At 42.7% G+C, this 13,550-nt stretch overlaps 1 protein-coding gene across 5 annotated transcripts in view; it reads right to left on the reverse strand.

The window, feature by feature from the left end:
• The window catches only part of ARNTL (aryl hydrocarbon receptor nuclear translocator-like), a 136,440-nt gene that overhangs the window by 21,407 nt on the left and 101,483 nt on the right, over window positions 1-13,550 (reverse strand). For all 5 annotated transcript variants that reach the window (XM_006885401.1, XM_006885404.1, XM_006885400.1 and 2 more), the window contains 4 exons: window positions 11,542-11,699; window positions 9,366-9,445; window positions 4,889-4,981; window positions 3,546-3,663 (listed from right to left, as the gene is read on the reverse strand). In XM_006885401.1, the coding sequence (XP_006885463.1) occupies window positions 3,546-3,663; window positions 4,889-4,981; window positions 9,366-9,445; window positions 11,542-11,699 (449 nt within the window). The remainder of the gene's footprint in view (window positions 1-3,545; window positions 3,664-4,888; window positions 4,982-9,365; window positions 9,446-11,541; window positions 11,700-13,550) is intronic.

The raw sequence follows: 13,550 nt of genomic DNA on the forward strand, positions 1-13,550 counted from the left end.
CGAGGTGCTGAGAAGGATAAAAAGAAATGGAGCATTTGACAAGAGAGGCTTCCATCTGAGGAAGGGAAAGAAAAGGCACCAAGGGAGGATTAAGAACACGGATGGTCTATGATTTAAAACCAGCTGCCATTAATTCTGACTCCTGGCATGTGCATCAGAATAGAAATGTGCTCCACAAGATTTTCAAAGGCTTAGTCTTTGATAAGATCTCACTAGGAAGTTCTCCACTTTCTGAAGTGCCTCTGAGCAGATTCAATCTATCAACCTTTTGTTTAGCAGCTCAATATGTTAACTATATGGATTAAGTATGATTGTTGTTGTGTACAGTCAAGTTGGACTTGACTCATAGCTGACTCTAGCGGGTTTTCCAAGGCAGTGTAATCACACAGGAAGAGACTGCCTGACTTTCTTCTGTGGAGCAGATGGCACACTTGAACTGTGTGCTCTCAGGTTGGCAGCGCAGCTCCTGATCATTAAGCCACCAGAGCTCCCTCATGGACGATTAGTGCCAAATAAGTGGTAAAGATAATCTGTGCTTTTCAGAGGAGGAAAGTGTGATAATAGCTGGGCTCTCAGAGAAAGCTTCCCACAGGAGGAAGCCCCTGGGTAAGACCCAAGGGAGGGCAAGCTTTGAATACTAGGATGGAGAGGAGGAAGCAGCTCTGCCTTCAGTTCTCACCCTGGCCTGTGACGGACAGATCGTGAGACCCCTGTGCTGCACAGCACTGTCCACTGTGGTTGCTGTAACGACAGGCTATTGTGCTTCTGAGTAATGGCTGCTCCAGACTAAGATGGATTGTGGGAACCACACACTGGATTTCAAAGATTTCACAGATCTGTTTTTATGGTTAGCAGTATGGTTTTATGCATTATGTTCCAGAACAACACAATGCATTAAGTTTGAATCTCTGGAGGGGGAGCTCGAGTCTGCTGAAAACTCCCCAGGTGATGGGGATGTGCCTTAAAGATGAAGACACTGGCTGTGTGCCAGCACGGACGCTGAGGGCTCTGAATCACATCTGGGGAAGAGGGCACCCTGGTGAACATCGCTGGAGAAACTTTCCACTTTACAAAGGGAGGATTGCTCACTGGCCTCACTCTCTCCCAGCTCCCTCCCACGCCACCTCAGTGATCATCCCTGGGATGCCAATCCAGGCCTGCCCACCGGCTCAGAGCCCTTCTGTGTCCCCCAGAGGAAAGGGGCTTTGTGTCCAGCCCCCACTGCCTGGACATTTTGCTCCACACCCCTGCATCATCCACAAATTATTTCCTTTGCTCATTTCCTCTAACACCTGGCAAAAATGAATTCCATTTTTCCAACCCACCTCAGTTGTCACCTACTTTGTGATGTCTTCCCGTGCAACCACATGAAAATGAATCACTCCTCTCTGTGCTCAGCACCGTTTCTATGACTGCACTTACTAGCTAGGGGGCTGTCAGCTTGTCTCCAGGTCTCTATGGTATCAGCTGTGAAGGCTGATACTCTTTTCTCATTAGGGCACTGAAAAATTCCAGGATGCCATGGAGTGGAACTCATGTGTACAGAATGGAGTTGCTCCAGTGTTTTCAGGGTGGTGGCCTTTCAGAAGCGAACTGCTAGGCCTGCCTCTGAGAAGCTTTGAACTGCCAACCTTTCAGATAGCTAGTGGTTAAGCTCTTAACCATCTGTACCGACTAGGGATTCCTTGAGCAAAATCATCTACAAAAGCCCAAAGCCTATACGAGCTCATCATGTTTTTATATTTTAAAAAAATGTACATTATAATGTCTCTTTTTGAAAACTACCTAGCCCTCTCTCATGTTAGTTTCCTGTGGGTACTATGAGACTTAAACGCTTGTGCACATTATCTACCTGGGTGCCATGTATGTAAAAAAGGTCACAGGAAGTAGCAAATAAAACTAAATAATCATAGTGGTGACCAGGGTGGCAGGGGGAGCATCTAGGGAGTGGTTGCTTAGGGGGCCCTGATTTTATGTTAATGGCAGCAGAATAATTTGGAAAAGGATAGTGAAGACAGACAAAAGGAAGCCAACATCTGGAATTAATACATGTAGGAACTGTTGAATTGGTGTATGTTTTGTCGTGTATATTTTTATTACAGAAAAAATGAAAACAATATACCCAAATCTGGGAGGGGGAAAAAAAAAAATTCCAGGGCTAGTCTCTAAAGGTTAACAGGCACCAGGGGAAGAGGGTTGTCGTAGTGAAAAGGATGTTTTAAATGAGATTATTCTGGTGATACAGCCCTCCAGGGATTGAATGAAAGTCTTGGAAACAGGATATTAGTTAGACCACAACCTGTACCAGGTCAATGGGAACACATCCATCAGTCAACACTGATGTCGTGTGCACTGTGTCCCAGGTGCTTTATGTACACTAACAGTAACCCAGTAAAAAAGATACTATTTTGCAGATAAATATACTGAGGCACAGAGAGGTTAAGTAACTTGCCCAAGGTCACACAGCTAATAAATAGCAGAGCCAGGATTTGATACCCAGCAGTCTGGCACCAGATTTCATATTCCCAAGTGCCGTAGTGCACAGCCTCTCATGAGACAGAAGAGGAGAGCTGCTAGGGACCTTGCAAAGACCAAGACAGGCTACAGGAGGAGAAAGCCAGGGCACAATATGACCGTAAGAGGGAGCCAATCTAAAAGGGAACTATTTTAGTTAAGGGAACATCACAGTCTTATAGTTAAAGTGCTCTTCCTTTATTCTACAAGGTTTCATGTGTGTGACACTGATACACACAGGTGATGAAGCTACTGTGAGGCAACCACTCAAACTAGGTTGAGCCCTTTGAACTCAGGAGCATAGATTCTGAAACAAAAATGACTAAACATAAAAAAAGAATCAAACCAAAATTACTCTTCTTCCCTTCAATAAATTTGGAAATGGAATTTCTTTCTTCCTTATGTAAAACAAAACACTAAAGGGTATCAGAAATTAGTGCATAATGTGGGAAAGACTGAAGAGTATTATAATGAGTGAACTAACTCAGTCTCATAAGGACAAATACTGCATAAGACCATTAAAAAAATAGAAGGATAACTAGTAAAATGTGTATGGGGATCCAAGAGGGGAAGGGGTGGGAGTAGAGGGGTGAGAATGGGCAGGGCCACACAATTTTATCATAGGGTTGCACAATTTGGTAGGAGGAAGGAGGGGGAATACAGGAAAAGGGAAAGATCGGCAGTGATCTGGAAAGACAAGGTGGACATAGTTCAATGATGATTAATTTTATAAAACTTAATAAATGGGAATGCTTGTATGAAACACAATGTGCATGAAGGATAGTGTGAAACAATGTATATGAACTTGGAAAGCAAACTAATAATAAAAAAATAGAACATTTAAAAAAAAGGGTATCAATAATTCACTTAGAGAAATGTAGCACTGGTGACTGAGTTAAAGGCAGGAAGGTAGACATCTCCCAGTTGAGACTCACAGCCCTTCCATCTGCTCCTCACACAGTGTGGCCACAGGAGGCTGTGCCTGTGTGCATGCGGCAGGGGAAACCACAGGCGCCTTCTCCTGTACTCACTTTTTGCATCTATGAGCCGCTCCCGGGGTGCAGTGTCAGAAGAGGAGAGCTGCTCCTTGACTTTGGCAATATCTTTAGGATGCAGGTAGTCGAACAAACTCTGACCAATCAGGTCATTCTGTGGGGATGAAACGTTAGAAATGAAAAGGAAACAGCATGTGGGATATAAATTATTCAACAAGTACATCTTTTTGCTTTTCTTTCATATTTTTAAGCATGATCATGTCAAATTTGAACACATACATATGTCCAACCACTTTGCCTTGATATAGACACACTGAATGAGGCAGAAGGAAGTTGATTTTGATAACCCATGGACAAAAAGAGAGGGGCTCATTTATAGAAATAGTTTCTGCTCTTCTAAGGCAAGAATATCTTGGCTGTACATATTCCTTTTTATTTATTTCTGCTAACCACCCCCCCCCCCGAAAAAAAATCCCAAGAGCTCAGAAGGAGGAATAGAGAGCGTGGGCTCAGATTCTAGCTCCACCATTAAGCCTCTGTTCTTAAGCAAGTCACGTCATTACTCTATGTCTCAGTCACTCTGCCTGTCAACAGAGAGAATGAAAACTTCCTCCCCATCTCTGTTCTGAGACTGAAAAGAGCAAAATACCTTGGAAAAGTGAAATGCGACATTAGTTCTATCCTCTACAAATGCTATTTTGGATCCTCAGTTCCATCTACCAAGCTTCCGTGTAAATACCAAGGTGTAAATGACTGAAAACTTGGGAGATGACAGGTTTTTCACTGTGCCATAGAAGCTTCTCTAAATGCCCACCCTGTTTGATCCTACATACAATCATAACAGGTAGAGATTATTACCATCACTTAAGAGCAGACTGAGGTTGAACAGAGATGAATGACTTGCTTAAAATCACCAGCTGTTTAGTGACACTTCACTGCAAGAACAGTATGGTGTGGATTCCCATCTTCCTTACTTTCTACTCTTGGATTATCAACCCACTATTATCCCTTATTTATAAGGTCACTATGACTCAATGGCACGTAACAACAGTTCTCCCTTGTCACATAGCCTCCTGGCCTTCACTTCCAATCTAGTTGTAAAATATTTACTTTGCAGCATTAACAAAGCTATAAAGCTATTGCTCAGACAGTCAGTTCATCCAATGGGGTAGGAAGCATTGGGAGGGACATAATAAAATCTTTCTCCACATTAACTTCTTAGCAAAGTTAAGACATCTCTAGAAGAATAATTTAGGGAAGAAAAGCATGATGTGCATCTACAAAATGTGACCTGCACACTGTCATTAGCCTGAAAAATGGAGTGACATTTCTGCGGAGGACTGTCCACCAGTAAGAGCTTAGGAATGCAAAAAAAATACCTGGCTGTAGTTGAGGATCTTAAAGACAGACTCTGAGACAAATAGAATCTTCCCTCGGTCACATCCTACGACAAACAAAAATCCATCTGCTGCCTAATTAGGAGAAATGTAGAATCAATTTATCATACTTTAGAAAACATCATTTGCAACCACTCTGACAGCAAATCAAGGATTTGTTTTCTAGGTACCCAAAGGAACTTTAATCGGCTGTTTAACTAATAACCTGAGAACAGGATGCATAAAGTAAATCCCTAAGAGTATAATGACGTTATCTCTAAGGCAGTTTGAAATACTACACACACACACTCACTCTTTGTCTCATAGCATGTTAAGTACAATTAAAGAAAATTCTATTTCAAAGTACAATCCTGACTAAATAATTCTTTTACTTGTATGATGGTCCAGAGGAATCATATCTTGTTGATATAATTCTCAGAAGAAACATAGAATGAATATGTTGAATGGCATTTTTAAGATTGGAATCATCTCAGTTACTCTGGCATTATCTGTTCTCGACTTAAACACCTCTATTTAAAGGGAGCCCTCTAGGACAATGGTTCTCAACATCTGAAGTGTTTTGCTTTGTCTTCTAAATGCTGTTGCTCTGCCCCCTAGTGGGGACTCTCGCTTAATTGGTCTGAATGGAGCTGGATCACTGGCAGGTTAAGAGGAGCCCTGGTAGTATATAGGGTTTTATGTTGGGCTGCTAACAGAAAGGTTAGCAGATCAAATCCACAGCCACTCTGTGGTAGAAAAATGAGACAATCTATTCCCAGTAAGGTTTATGTCTTTGAAGCCAATGAAAGGTGACCACGAGTCTAAATCGACTCATCAGCAGTGAACTCCCTTCAGGTGATTTGAACGTGTTCGGGGGTTGAAAACCATTGCTCTCACATATCTTTTGATCAAGGGCTGAGTTGTGTGTATTTTAAGTGAGATAAGAAAAGCAAAACTCACTTTCAACCTTGGCTGCTTCTTACCCTTTCTTCACTTCAAAGACAAGTAAAATGTAAAGTTCCAATAAAGATGGCTACAAGACAATGTTTGAAGCAGGTGTACACCACAGCTTTAGAATTTGACAGCCTAGAATGACTTGTCTGCCTGTGTAAGAATCCCAGGCACAAGTATTGGGATGGATAACAATTTGGCTCCAGCTGGAATACTTCCTGTTGCAAAGAGCATGCCCTTTCAACACATACCTGCTCTTATGACTCTGTCCCTGTGGTTCTAATACTATGCATGGGTCCACATCTCACCGGATTCATTACTTCTTAATCTTTGGAAGACTGCAGAGGAAATTCTACTCTACAAAAAGGCCTTGGGAATGTACATTAATTCAAAGAACTAGGAAATGAATCCCTGGGCTGGAAAGAAAAAGAAGGGCATGTGCAATGGCCTGGATAAAAGAAGAAAGCGAGAGGGAAACAGCCTCACTACTGCTAAAAGAGAGCAGAGCAGGCCACCTAGCCAGAAGGAAAGACGGAAGTTAGGAACGAGCCTTTCCCAAGTTAGGTCCCTAAGCCGGCCCAGGGGCAAGGGATGACAGTGAGGGGGAAGCAGCTTTCCAAACACCATCTGCTGGAACCCTCTTTCTGTCAAAAAATAGGGTATTAATAACTTCCTCACTTGCCTCGCAGACTGTCTTATATTTAACAAGAGAAGTATTTTGAGATTCTTCATTGGTTTTGTGCATGGCATGAAAGGCTCCTTGGAAAGGGTACCCATGACATTCTGGAAGGAATACTAAGAAGGAGGCAAACTGGACAGGCTCAGGCATAAAACGAGGACACGGTCAAAGAGGATTTCAACACATCCAGAGGAAAGACAGAGGGATGCAGAGTCCAGAGAACATGGCCAATGCCAGGGAGGCATTCAATATTCTGATTCTTTGCTCAGCAAATAACTTATCAGGTGATGGAGCCAGGGCCGAGGTAGATGGCTGAAAAGCAGAGGCTGTAAGAACTCAGTACCACGGAGCCACCAGGAAGACATGGCAGAGAAGAGACACAGTGTCACCAACAGATTATCACTGTTGCTAAGTGAAGTGCACTAGTGGAAAGGCCAACCTCAGGATCAAATATTAAGCTCAAAGAGCATCCAAATCCTAGTTTCACACCAATAAATGTTGTCACTGAACAAAAACAATTATTTAGAAAAGCAGCAACATGAAAATGATTCAAATATTTGTTGATGCTTTTAAAAAAAATCTAATTGCTAGTATAGTAACCAGGAATGGAGTCATTGAGTGATACAAATGCTTAACATACTCAGCAGTTAACTGAAAATTTGGAGGCTGAGTCCACCCACAGGCACACAGCCTGGGGATCAACTTCCAAATTCAGCTGGTGAACTCTCTAGGATGCAGTTCTGCTCTGACACACTAGAGGTCACTGGGAGACAAAATCGACTCAGTGGTAACTAGGAGAAAAGAGGAGGGGGAAAAAAAAAAGCTAGGCCTGGCTACAATATTTATAATTCCAATGAAAAATGAAAATCCAGGGATCCCTATTAAAAAATGATTAAGAATTTTTAAGATGGTAACACGCAACTGTTAAATGAAGCACAATGATCCGAGCACAGCCCTGCACACTGGCTGCATTTCCAGGAAGCCTGCCCCATGGCAGCCCCAAGGATGGAGTAGTACTTTAACTACAACTATCTGTTAGGGATCTCTCCAAAGTAATGAAGAGCAATGGTGTCACTCTAGAGACTAAGGTGCATCTGATACAGGCCACGGTCTTTGCAATCACTTATTATGCATCAGAGAGTTGGACAATGATTAGGAAGGATAGAAGGAGAATTGAAGCCTTTGAGCTGTGGTGCTGGAGAAGGGTACTGAATGTACCATGGACTGCCAAGAAAACAAACAGATTCATCCAGGAGAGGGTTAAACCAAGCTGCTCCTTGAAGGCAAGGATTCTGAGGCTTCATCTGACATACTTTGGACATGCTATAAGGAGAGACCAGTCCTTGGAGAGGGACATCATGCTTGGGAGGGTGGAGGGACAGCACAGAAGGGGAAAACCCTCTATGAGGTGGACTGATTCAGTGACTGGGGTAATCAGGATGGGAATGTCAGAGACAGTGCGACTGGCACAGGATAGAGCAGAGTTTAGGGCTGTTGTACATAGGGTCGCTATGAGTCACGACTCAAGGGCACATAACAACAACATCTTACACATGCATCTTAATTACAGCCACTCCTCCCTGAGGACAGTGGTGTGTTCACTAAAACGTTGAAAAGGTGAAGGCAGATCTGAGTATCTGAATAACTGAATAATAGCAACTATTCAGGCTGAGGGGGAAAAAACCCCAATTTATCTAGTGAGGTGCCCAAAGGAAGCATTTATAAGAGCGTCAATAACAAGGGAGGAATCAGTCCCATTCAACCAGGGCAGCCAGACCATAGCTGCAGCATCAACTGGGCTGAAAGAGCCGTTTCTGGAGGGAAATTTAGCAAAGTAATGTGCCCTCTGAAAGTGTATGTGACAAATACTGTTGGCTGGACCAGACAGGGCTTATTCCTCAGCCTCTTCTCTCCTGTCTGTTCCCACTATGAGAATGGCAAAATGAAATGCTTGCTTATGCAACCTGCCTGCAGCTAGGGGGATGGAGGTGACACACTTCTGAAAAAGTTTACATCTACTATTGGGCTTCCAGGAAAATGCATAAAAGGGATACTGCTCTGGAGCTTTTGCTACTTTACCCCCCCTACCCCCAAGCCCCCGCCTGGCCTGGTTACCCAGACCTGACACAGTCATCTTGCTATTTTGAGGAAACAAATAACAAATCAACATACTAAGTGAGGATGGTGGTAAGAGAAGTCAGAAAGAATCCCGAGCTCTGCTGACCTCAATAGCCACCGGACCCACCCAGCTCAGTCTTAAGCCTCAGGACTTGCTATACTTGAGAAACAGAACTTTGCTTCTTTATCACGTCTCTTATTCTCTGCAGCTGAGAGCTTCCCAATTTAATATATCCTGCTGATCAGAAAGGGCTGGGCAAAAAATACTGTAGGGTGGAAGAAGCAAGACTTCTGGAGATTATGAAAATGGGTAGTGATGAGGTAAACTCCAACTGCACTATGCTCTATCTTTGTAAATTCATGCTCAGAGAAGAGGCCAAGATTCTGTGGGGGGCTGAGCAAGTGACAAGAGCCCAGGAGGGGGCAGTGAGCATCTTTCCTTTGAGTTACTACTCTGTGTATATCTGACTTTTTAAAACATCTTGCTCCTTCTGTTTTAAAGTCCATCAACCCAGGCCTTCAGGTTTTGCCCAAGAAAAGTTAGAAAAGGAGAAAAGCCAAGGGCAGGACTCTGAAGGCCATCCCAATGTTATGACAAAAGGGGTTCTAGGAAGAGGAAACAAGGCCTATAAAGTTCCATGTAGCGACATCAAATGCCCACATATCTGTAATTATTTTTTAAGTTTATAAAAAATAAGTACTGTGTAAAACAATCCCATTATTGCAACGTACCCTGAGAATGAGGTGTTTCAATTCATCATCTGACAGAAACGTTGGTTTGTAGTTTGCTTCTGTGTATGGATTGGTGGCACCTTAAGAGGAAACAAAGAAGACAATGCTGTACACTTGCTATTCAGATAAGGTCTCATATACTTTACTGCATCACACCTGACGGATGAGGTCAAGTCTCTTCCAGCTGGGACTTAAATGTCCTCTTCTTTTCCCTTAACTGTGGTAAGACTTTGGACAGACTCCAGGAATGGAGAAAAGAATCCCATTGGAAGAGAATGCTGTTGTCCACAGCAGCTGCAATACATTGGCTTTTCTCATTTATACGGGAAACCAGGAGACAAATGAACCACGTTAAACATCTTCTGCCTCGAAGACAAAATACAGCTCTAGAAGTGGCTCTGGCAGTGGCTTCTGGGAGGATGCCCTCCTCCTAAGATCTCTATTAAATGGGTTGTCTAGCAGTCCCTCAAATCACCACTTTAAGTGTTCTTGGGAAATCATCCAGTCTGCCAGGCCCTGAGTAAATATACTGTGGAAGGCATGCAATGTGAGTTCCTCTTTATTGGGGGTGAGTTAAGTGAGCTTGGCAACCCGGCCAAATGCATTACTTCAGTAAATGCAGCTCCGGCTCCCAGAACTAAAAGAGGATAAGACGTCTATTTAAAAGGCCATCAGTCTGGCAACTTTGAGGAGAACAATAACTTAACCAAGAAAAATGTCAGTGGTAAGTGACTTGGAATCTGCAAAGTGGTTAGCAGAAGGATGAAAACATAAAATGAAACCAATCCAAAGCAATTCAAAGTCCCAAGGGGAAGGAGGTAAATAGAATGTGTTTATAACTTTCAGATCAACCAACTGGGCAAGGATTATTGATCCACACCCCTGCTCTTTTTTATAGCTTAAGAATTGCCATGCTATTCCTTCTAATTTCATAGAAACCAGTTAATAATAAGGAGCTTGGGGTAAAGTCTGTAGAATGTTGTGCTGTTAATCAAAAGGTTAATTCCAGTGGTTCAAATCCACTAGCAGCTCTGAGGGAGAAAAATGAGCAGTCTTCTCTTGCTAAGATTTATAAGCTGAGCTCCGGTGGCCCAGGGTTAAGGAGCTGTGCTGCCAATGCAAAGACACACAGTTCAAATCCACTTGTTGCTCCATGAGAGGATGGACAATCTTCTCCCACGCAATTTACTGCCCCTGAAAATCTGCTGGACGGTATGCAGTGAGTCATTCATGACTCAATGGTAAATAACAACAGAGTTGGAATTATCAATATCAGTGGGATTTAGTTAAATGATAATCCAGCCCCTATCACCTTCACTAATGTCAAATTTTAAACTCACCCTCCAAGCACATGACTACTATTTATTTCTGAGTAATAGTCAAAAGTTGGGGGTGGGGGGAATCTACTTCTTATTTCTGATGGCTTTGTGAAATAGATGCAATTTTCCTTTTTACCACACAGGTCAGAGATTTGCGTGGCCAGTTTCCAGTTGCCTTAAATAGTCCAACACTAGCTGTGGAAAATTCCAGGAACAGGATTCACTAAAATGCCCAATATATTTCAGATTTCTGCAGTGGTTTGGATAAGTCACTTCTACTTTTCTGCCTCTATTTTCTCACCCTCTCCACAATTATAAAAGCAGGAAAATACTGTCTTTCTCATACACACACACACACACAAAAGAGAGGGGGGAAAATCTGGTTTGGGAAAATTCCAGGAAGATGTTCATTCCTGACAATAAAATGCAGTAAGAACCATCAACCAGTGACTCACTCTTCAGAGAAATCATGATGACTTTTCCTCTTAACAACCAAAATTGACTTTTTTTGGTGTTGCTTTGTGCACCTACGTTTCTGATTTTCATAACTGTGCGGGTGAGATCCAGACACATATGCAAGATAGGGCTTCAGCAGTGCCCTCTCAGCTCTGCATTTAGCTCAACGATTTGCACAAACAGAGAAACTCAAATGACATAGCTGGAGGGTGGATGGCTATGAAACTGCATCTCAATATCCATGTAAACTCAATAATCACTTCATTTGGTATCCCGTTTGTTGCTGAAAATCACTTGCATAGTTCCCTGGGCTACACATTCACATGTGATAAACCTTTGCCCTGGAGATTCAAGAATGCTGTGGCTAAGGACAGAAAGGGCACTGAAGACCAGAGTCTCACCTCTTAACGTTTTCATGTGCTGAACAGCCATCCTGAGCACAGTAAGTTTATCTAGTTTCCTGGACATTGCATTGCATGTTGGTACCAAGGAAGCCAATTCATCAATAAAACTGTTCATTTTATCCCGGCGTCTCTTTTCAATCTGACTGTGAGCTTCCCTGAGCAACAGTAGGAAGAAAAAAAAATCTTACAAAATATAGTCAAGCATCAAAGAAAACAATGACAAACAAAGATAAATATGCTTTTTCTCTTTTCAGTATTCATCAAAGCAAATTAAGAATTTACAGGTTTCCAATTAGATTATTCTACTAACGTCTCTCTCTCTCTCTCACACACACACACACACACACACACACACACACACACACAAAGTGGTCCCACTTCCAGACTAGGATTGGCTTCTGTATGTTTACCCTGTCCTTAAAATTAAGAAGAAATATTACAAAGAAAGGTGACCCAACAGAGTGTGGAAATTATTGAACAAGATCAGTGATATCACATGCAAGCAAGATTCTGCTGAAGATTATCCAAAAACAACTTTGATACTGCCAGAAATGCAGGCTGGCTTTAGAAGGGGTCATGGTACTAGGGATATTGTGCTAATGTTAAATGGATCTTGGCTGAAAGCAGGGAGTACCAGAGGAATGTCTATTTATGTTTCATTGATTATATAAAGGCGTTTGACTGTGTGTATCATAACAAACTGTGGCTGACTGTGAGAAGAATGGGAATTCCAGAACACTTGACTGTGGTAATGTGAAACCTATACTTGGACCAGGAGGCAGTCGTCAGAACAGAGCAAGGAAACACTGCATGGTTCAAAATTGGGAAGGGTGTATGCCAGGGATGTGTCCTTTCTCCATATTTTTTCAATCTATATGAAGAACAGATTATCTGGGAGGCTGGGTTGAGGAGAAGTGTGGCATCAGGATTGGTGGAAGGTCCATCAACAATCCATTAACAATCTGCGTTCTGCAGATTGACACAACCCTGCTTGCTGAAACTGAGGAGTATGTGAAGTGCTTGATGCAGAAGGTCAAGGACTGCAGCCTTCAATATAGATTGAGGCTCAAGATCAAGAAAACAAATATTTTCACCACTGGGCCAATTGGCAACATCAGGATGGAAGGTGAAGAGATTGAGATTGTTCACAGCTTTAGTTTGCTTGACTCTGCAGTCAACACTCTTGGCACCAGCAGTCAGAAAATGAAAAGACGTATTGTGATGGCAAAGTCTGCTATTAGGGACCTCTCCAAAGCACTGAAGAGCAATGGTGTCACTCTGGAGATTAAGGTGTGCCTGATACAGGCCATGGTCTTTGCAATCACTTGTTACGCGTCAGAGAGTTGGACAATGACTAGGGAGAATAGAAGGAGAATTGATGCCTTTCAGCTGTGGTGCTGGAGAGGAGTATTGAATATAACAAGGACCGCTAAGAAAATGAACAGGCTCATCCTTTTGTTGTTGTTGTTGTTATGTGCCACTGAGTCACCTGCGACTCATAGCAACTCTATGTACAATAGCCCTAAACTCTGTCCTATGCTGTGCTAATGTCACTGTCCCTGAAACACCTACCCCCATTACCCCAGTCAGGTTCTTCCTTGAGAAGGTTAAACCAGGCTGCTCCTTGGAGGCAAAGATTCTGAAGCTTCATCTGACATACTCTGGACATGTTGCAAGGAGAGATCAGTCCTTGGAGAGGGATGTCATGCCTAAGCATGGAGCGGGGGAGGACAGTGCAGGAGAGAAATCCCTGAGCTAGGTCTCCTACAGAGGGTCCTGAGTCAGGAGAGAGTTCATTAAAACTTGGGGGATGATGATTTAGCCTTGGACTATTCTCTGTTGCCCCCAAAGTTAAACATGCTTAGCAAAGAGTAGAAGCTAATTTAGCCCAGAGAAGGGCGGGGGCAGAAAGCCACATTAAATGATGGTCCATATAATTTCTCTCTTATTCCCTTCTTTAGGACATGACATTACACAAAAGAATTCTTAGACATACAGAGACCAGA

The sequence above is a fragment of the Elephantulus edwardii genome, unplaced genomic scaffold, assembly GCF_000299155.1.
Source record: "Elephantulus edwardii isolate Elephantulus edwardi_28Jun2011 unplaced genomic scaffold, EleEdw1.0 scaffold00044, whole genome shotgun sequence".
Classification (NCBI taxonomy): domain Eukaryota; kingdom Metazoa; phylum Chordata; class Mammalia; order Macroscelidea; family Macroscelididae; genus Elephantulus; species Elephantulus edwardii.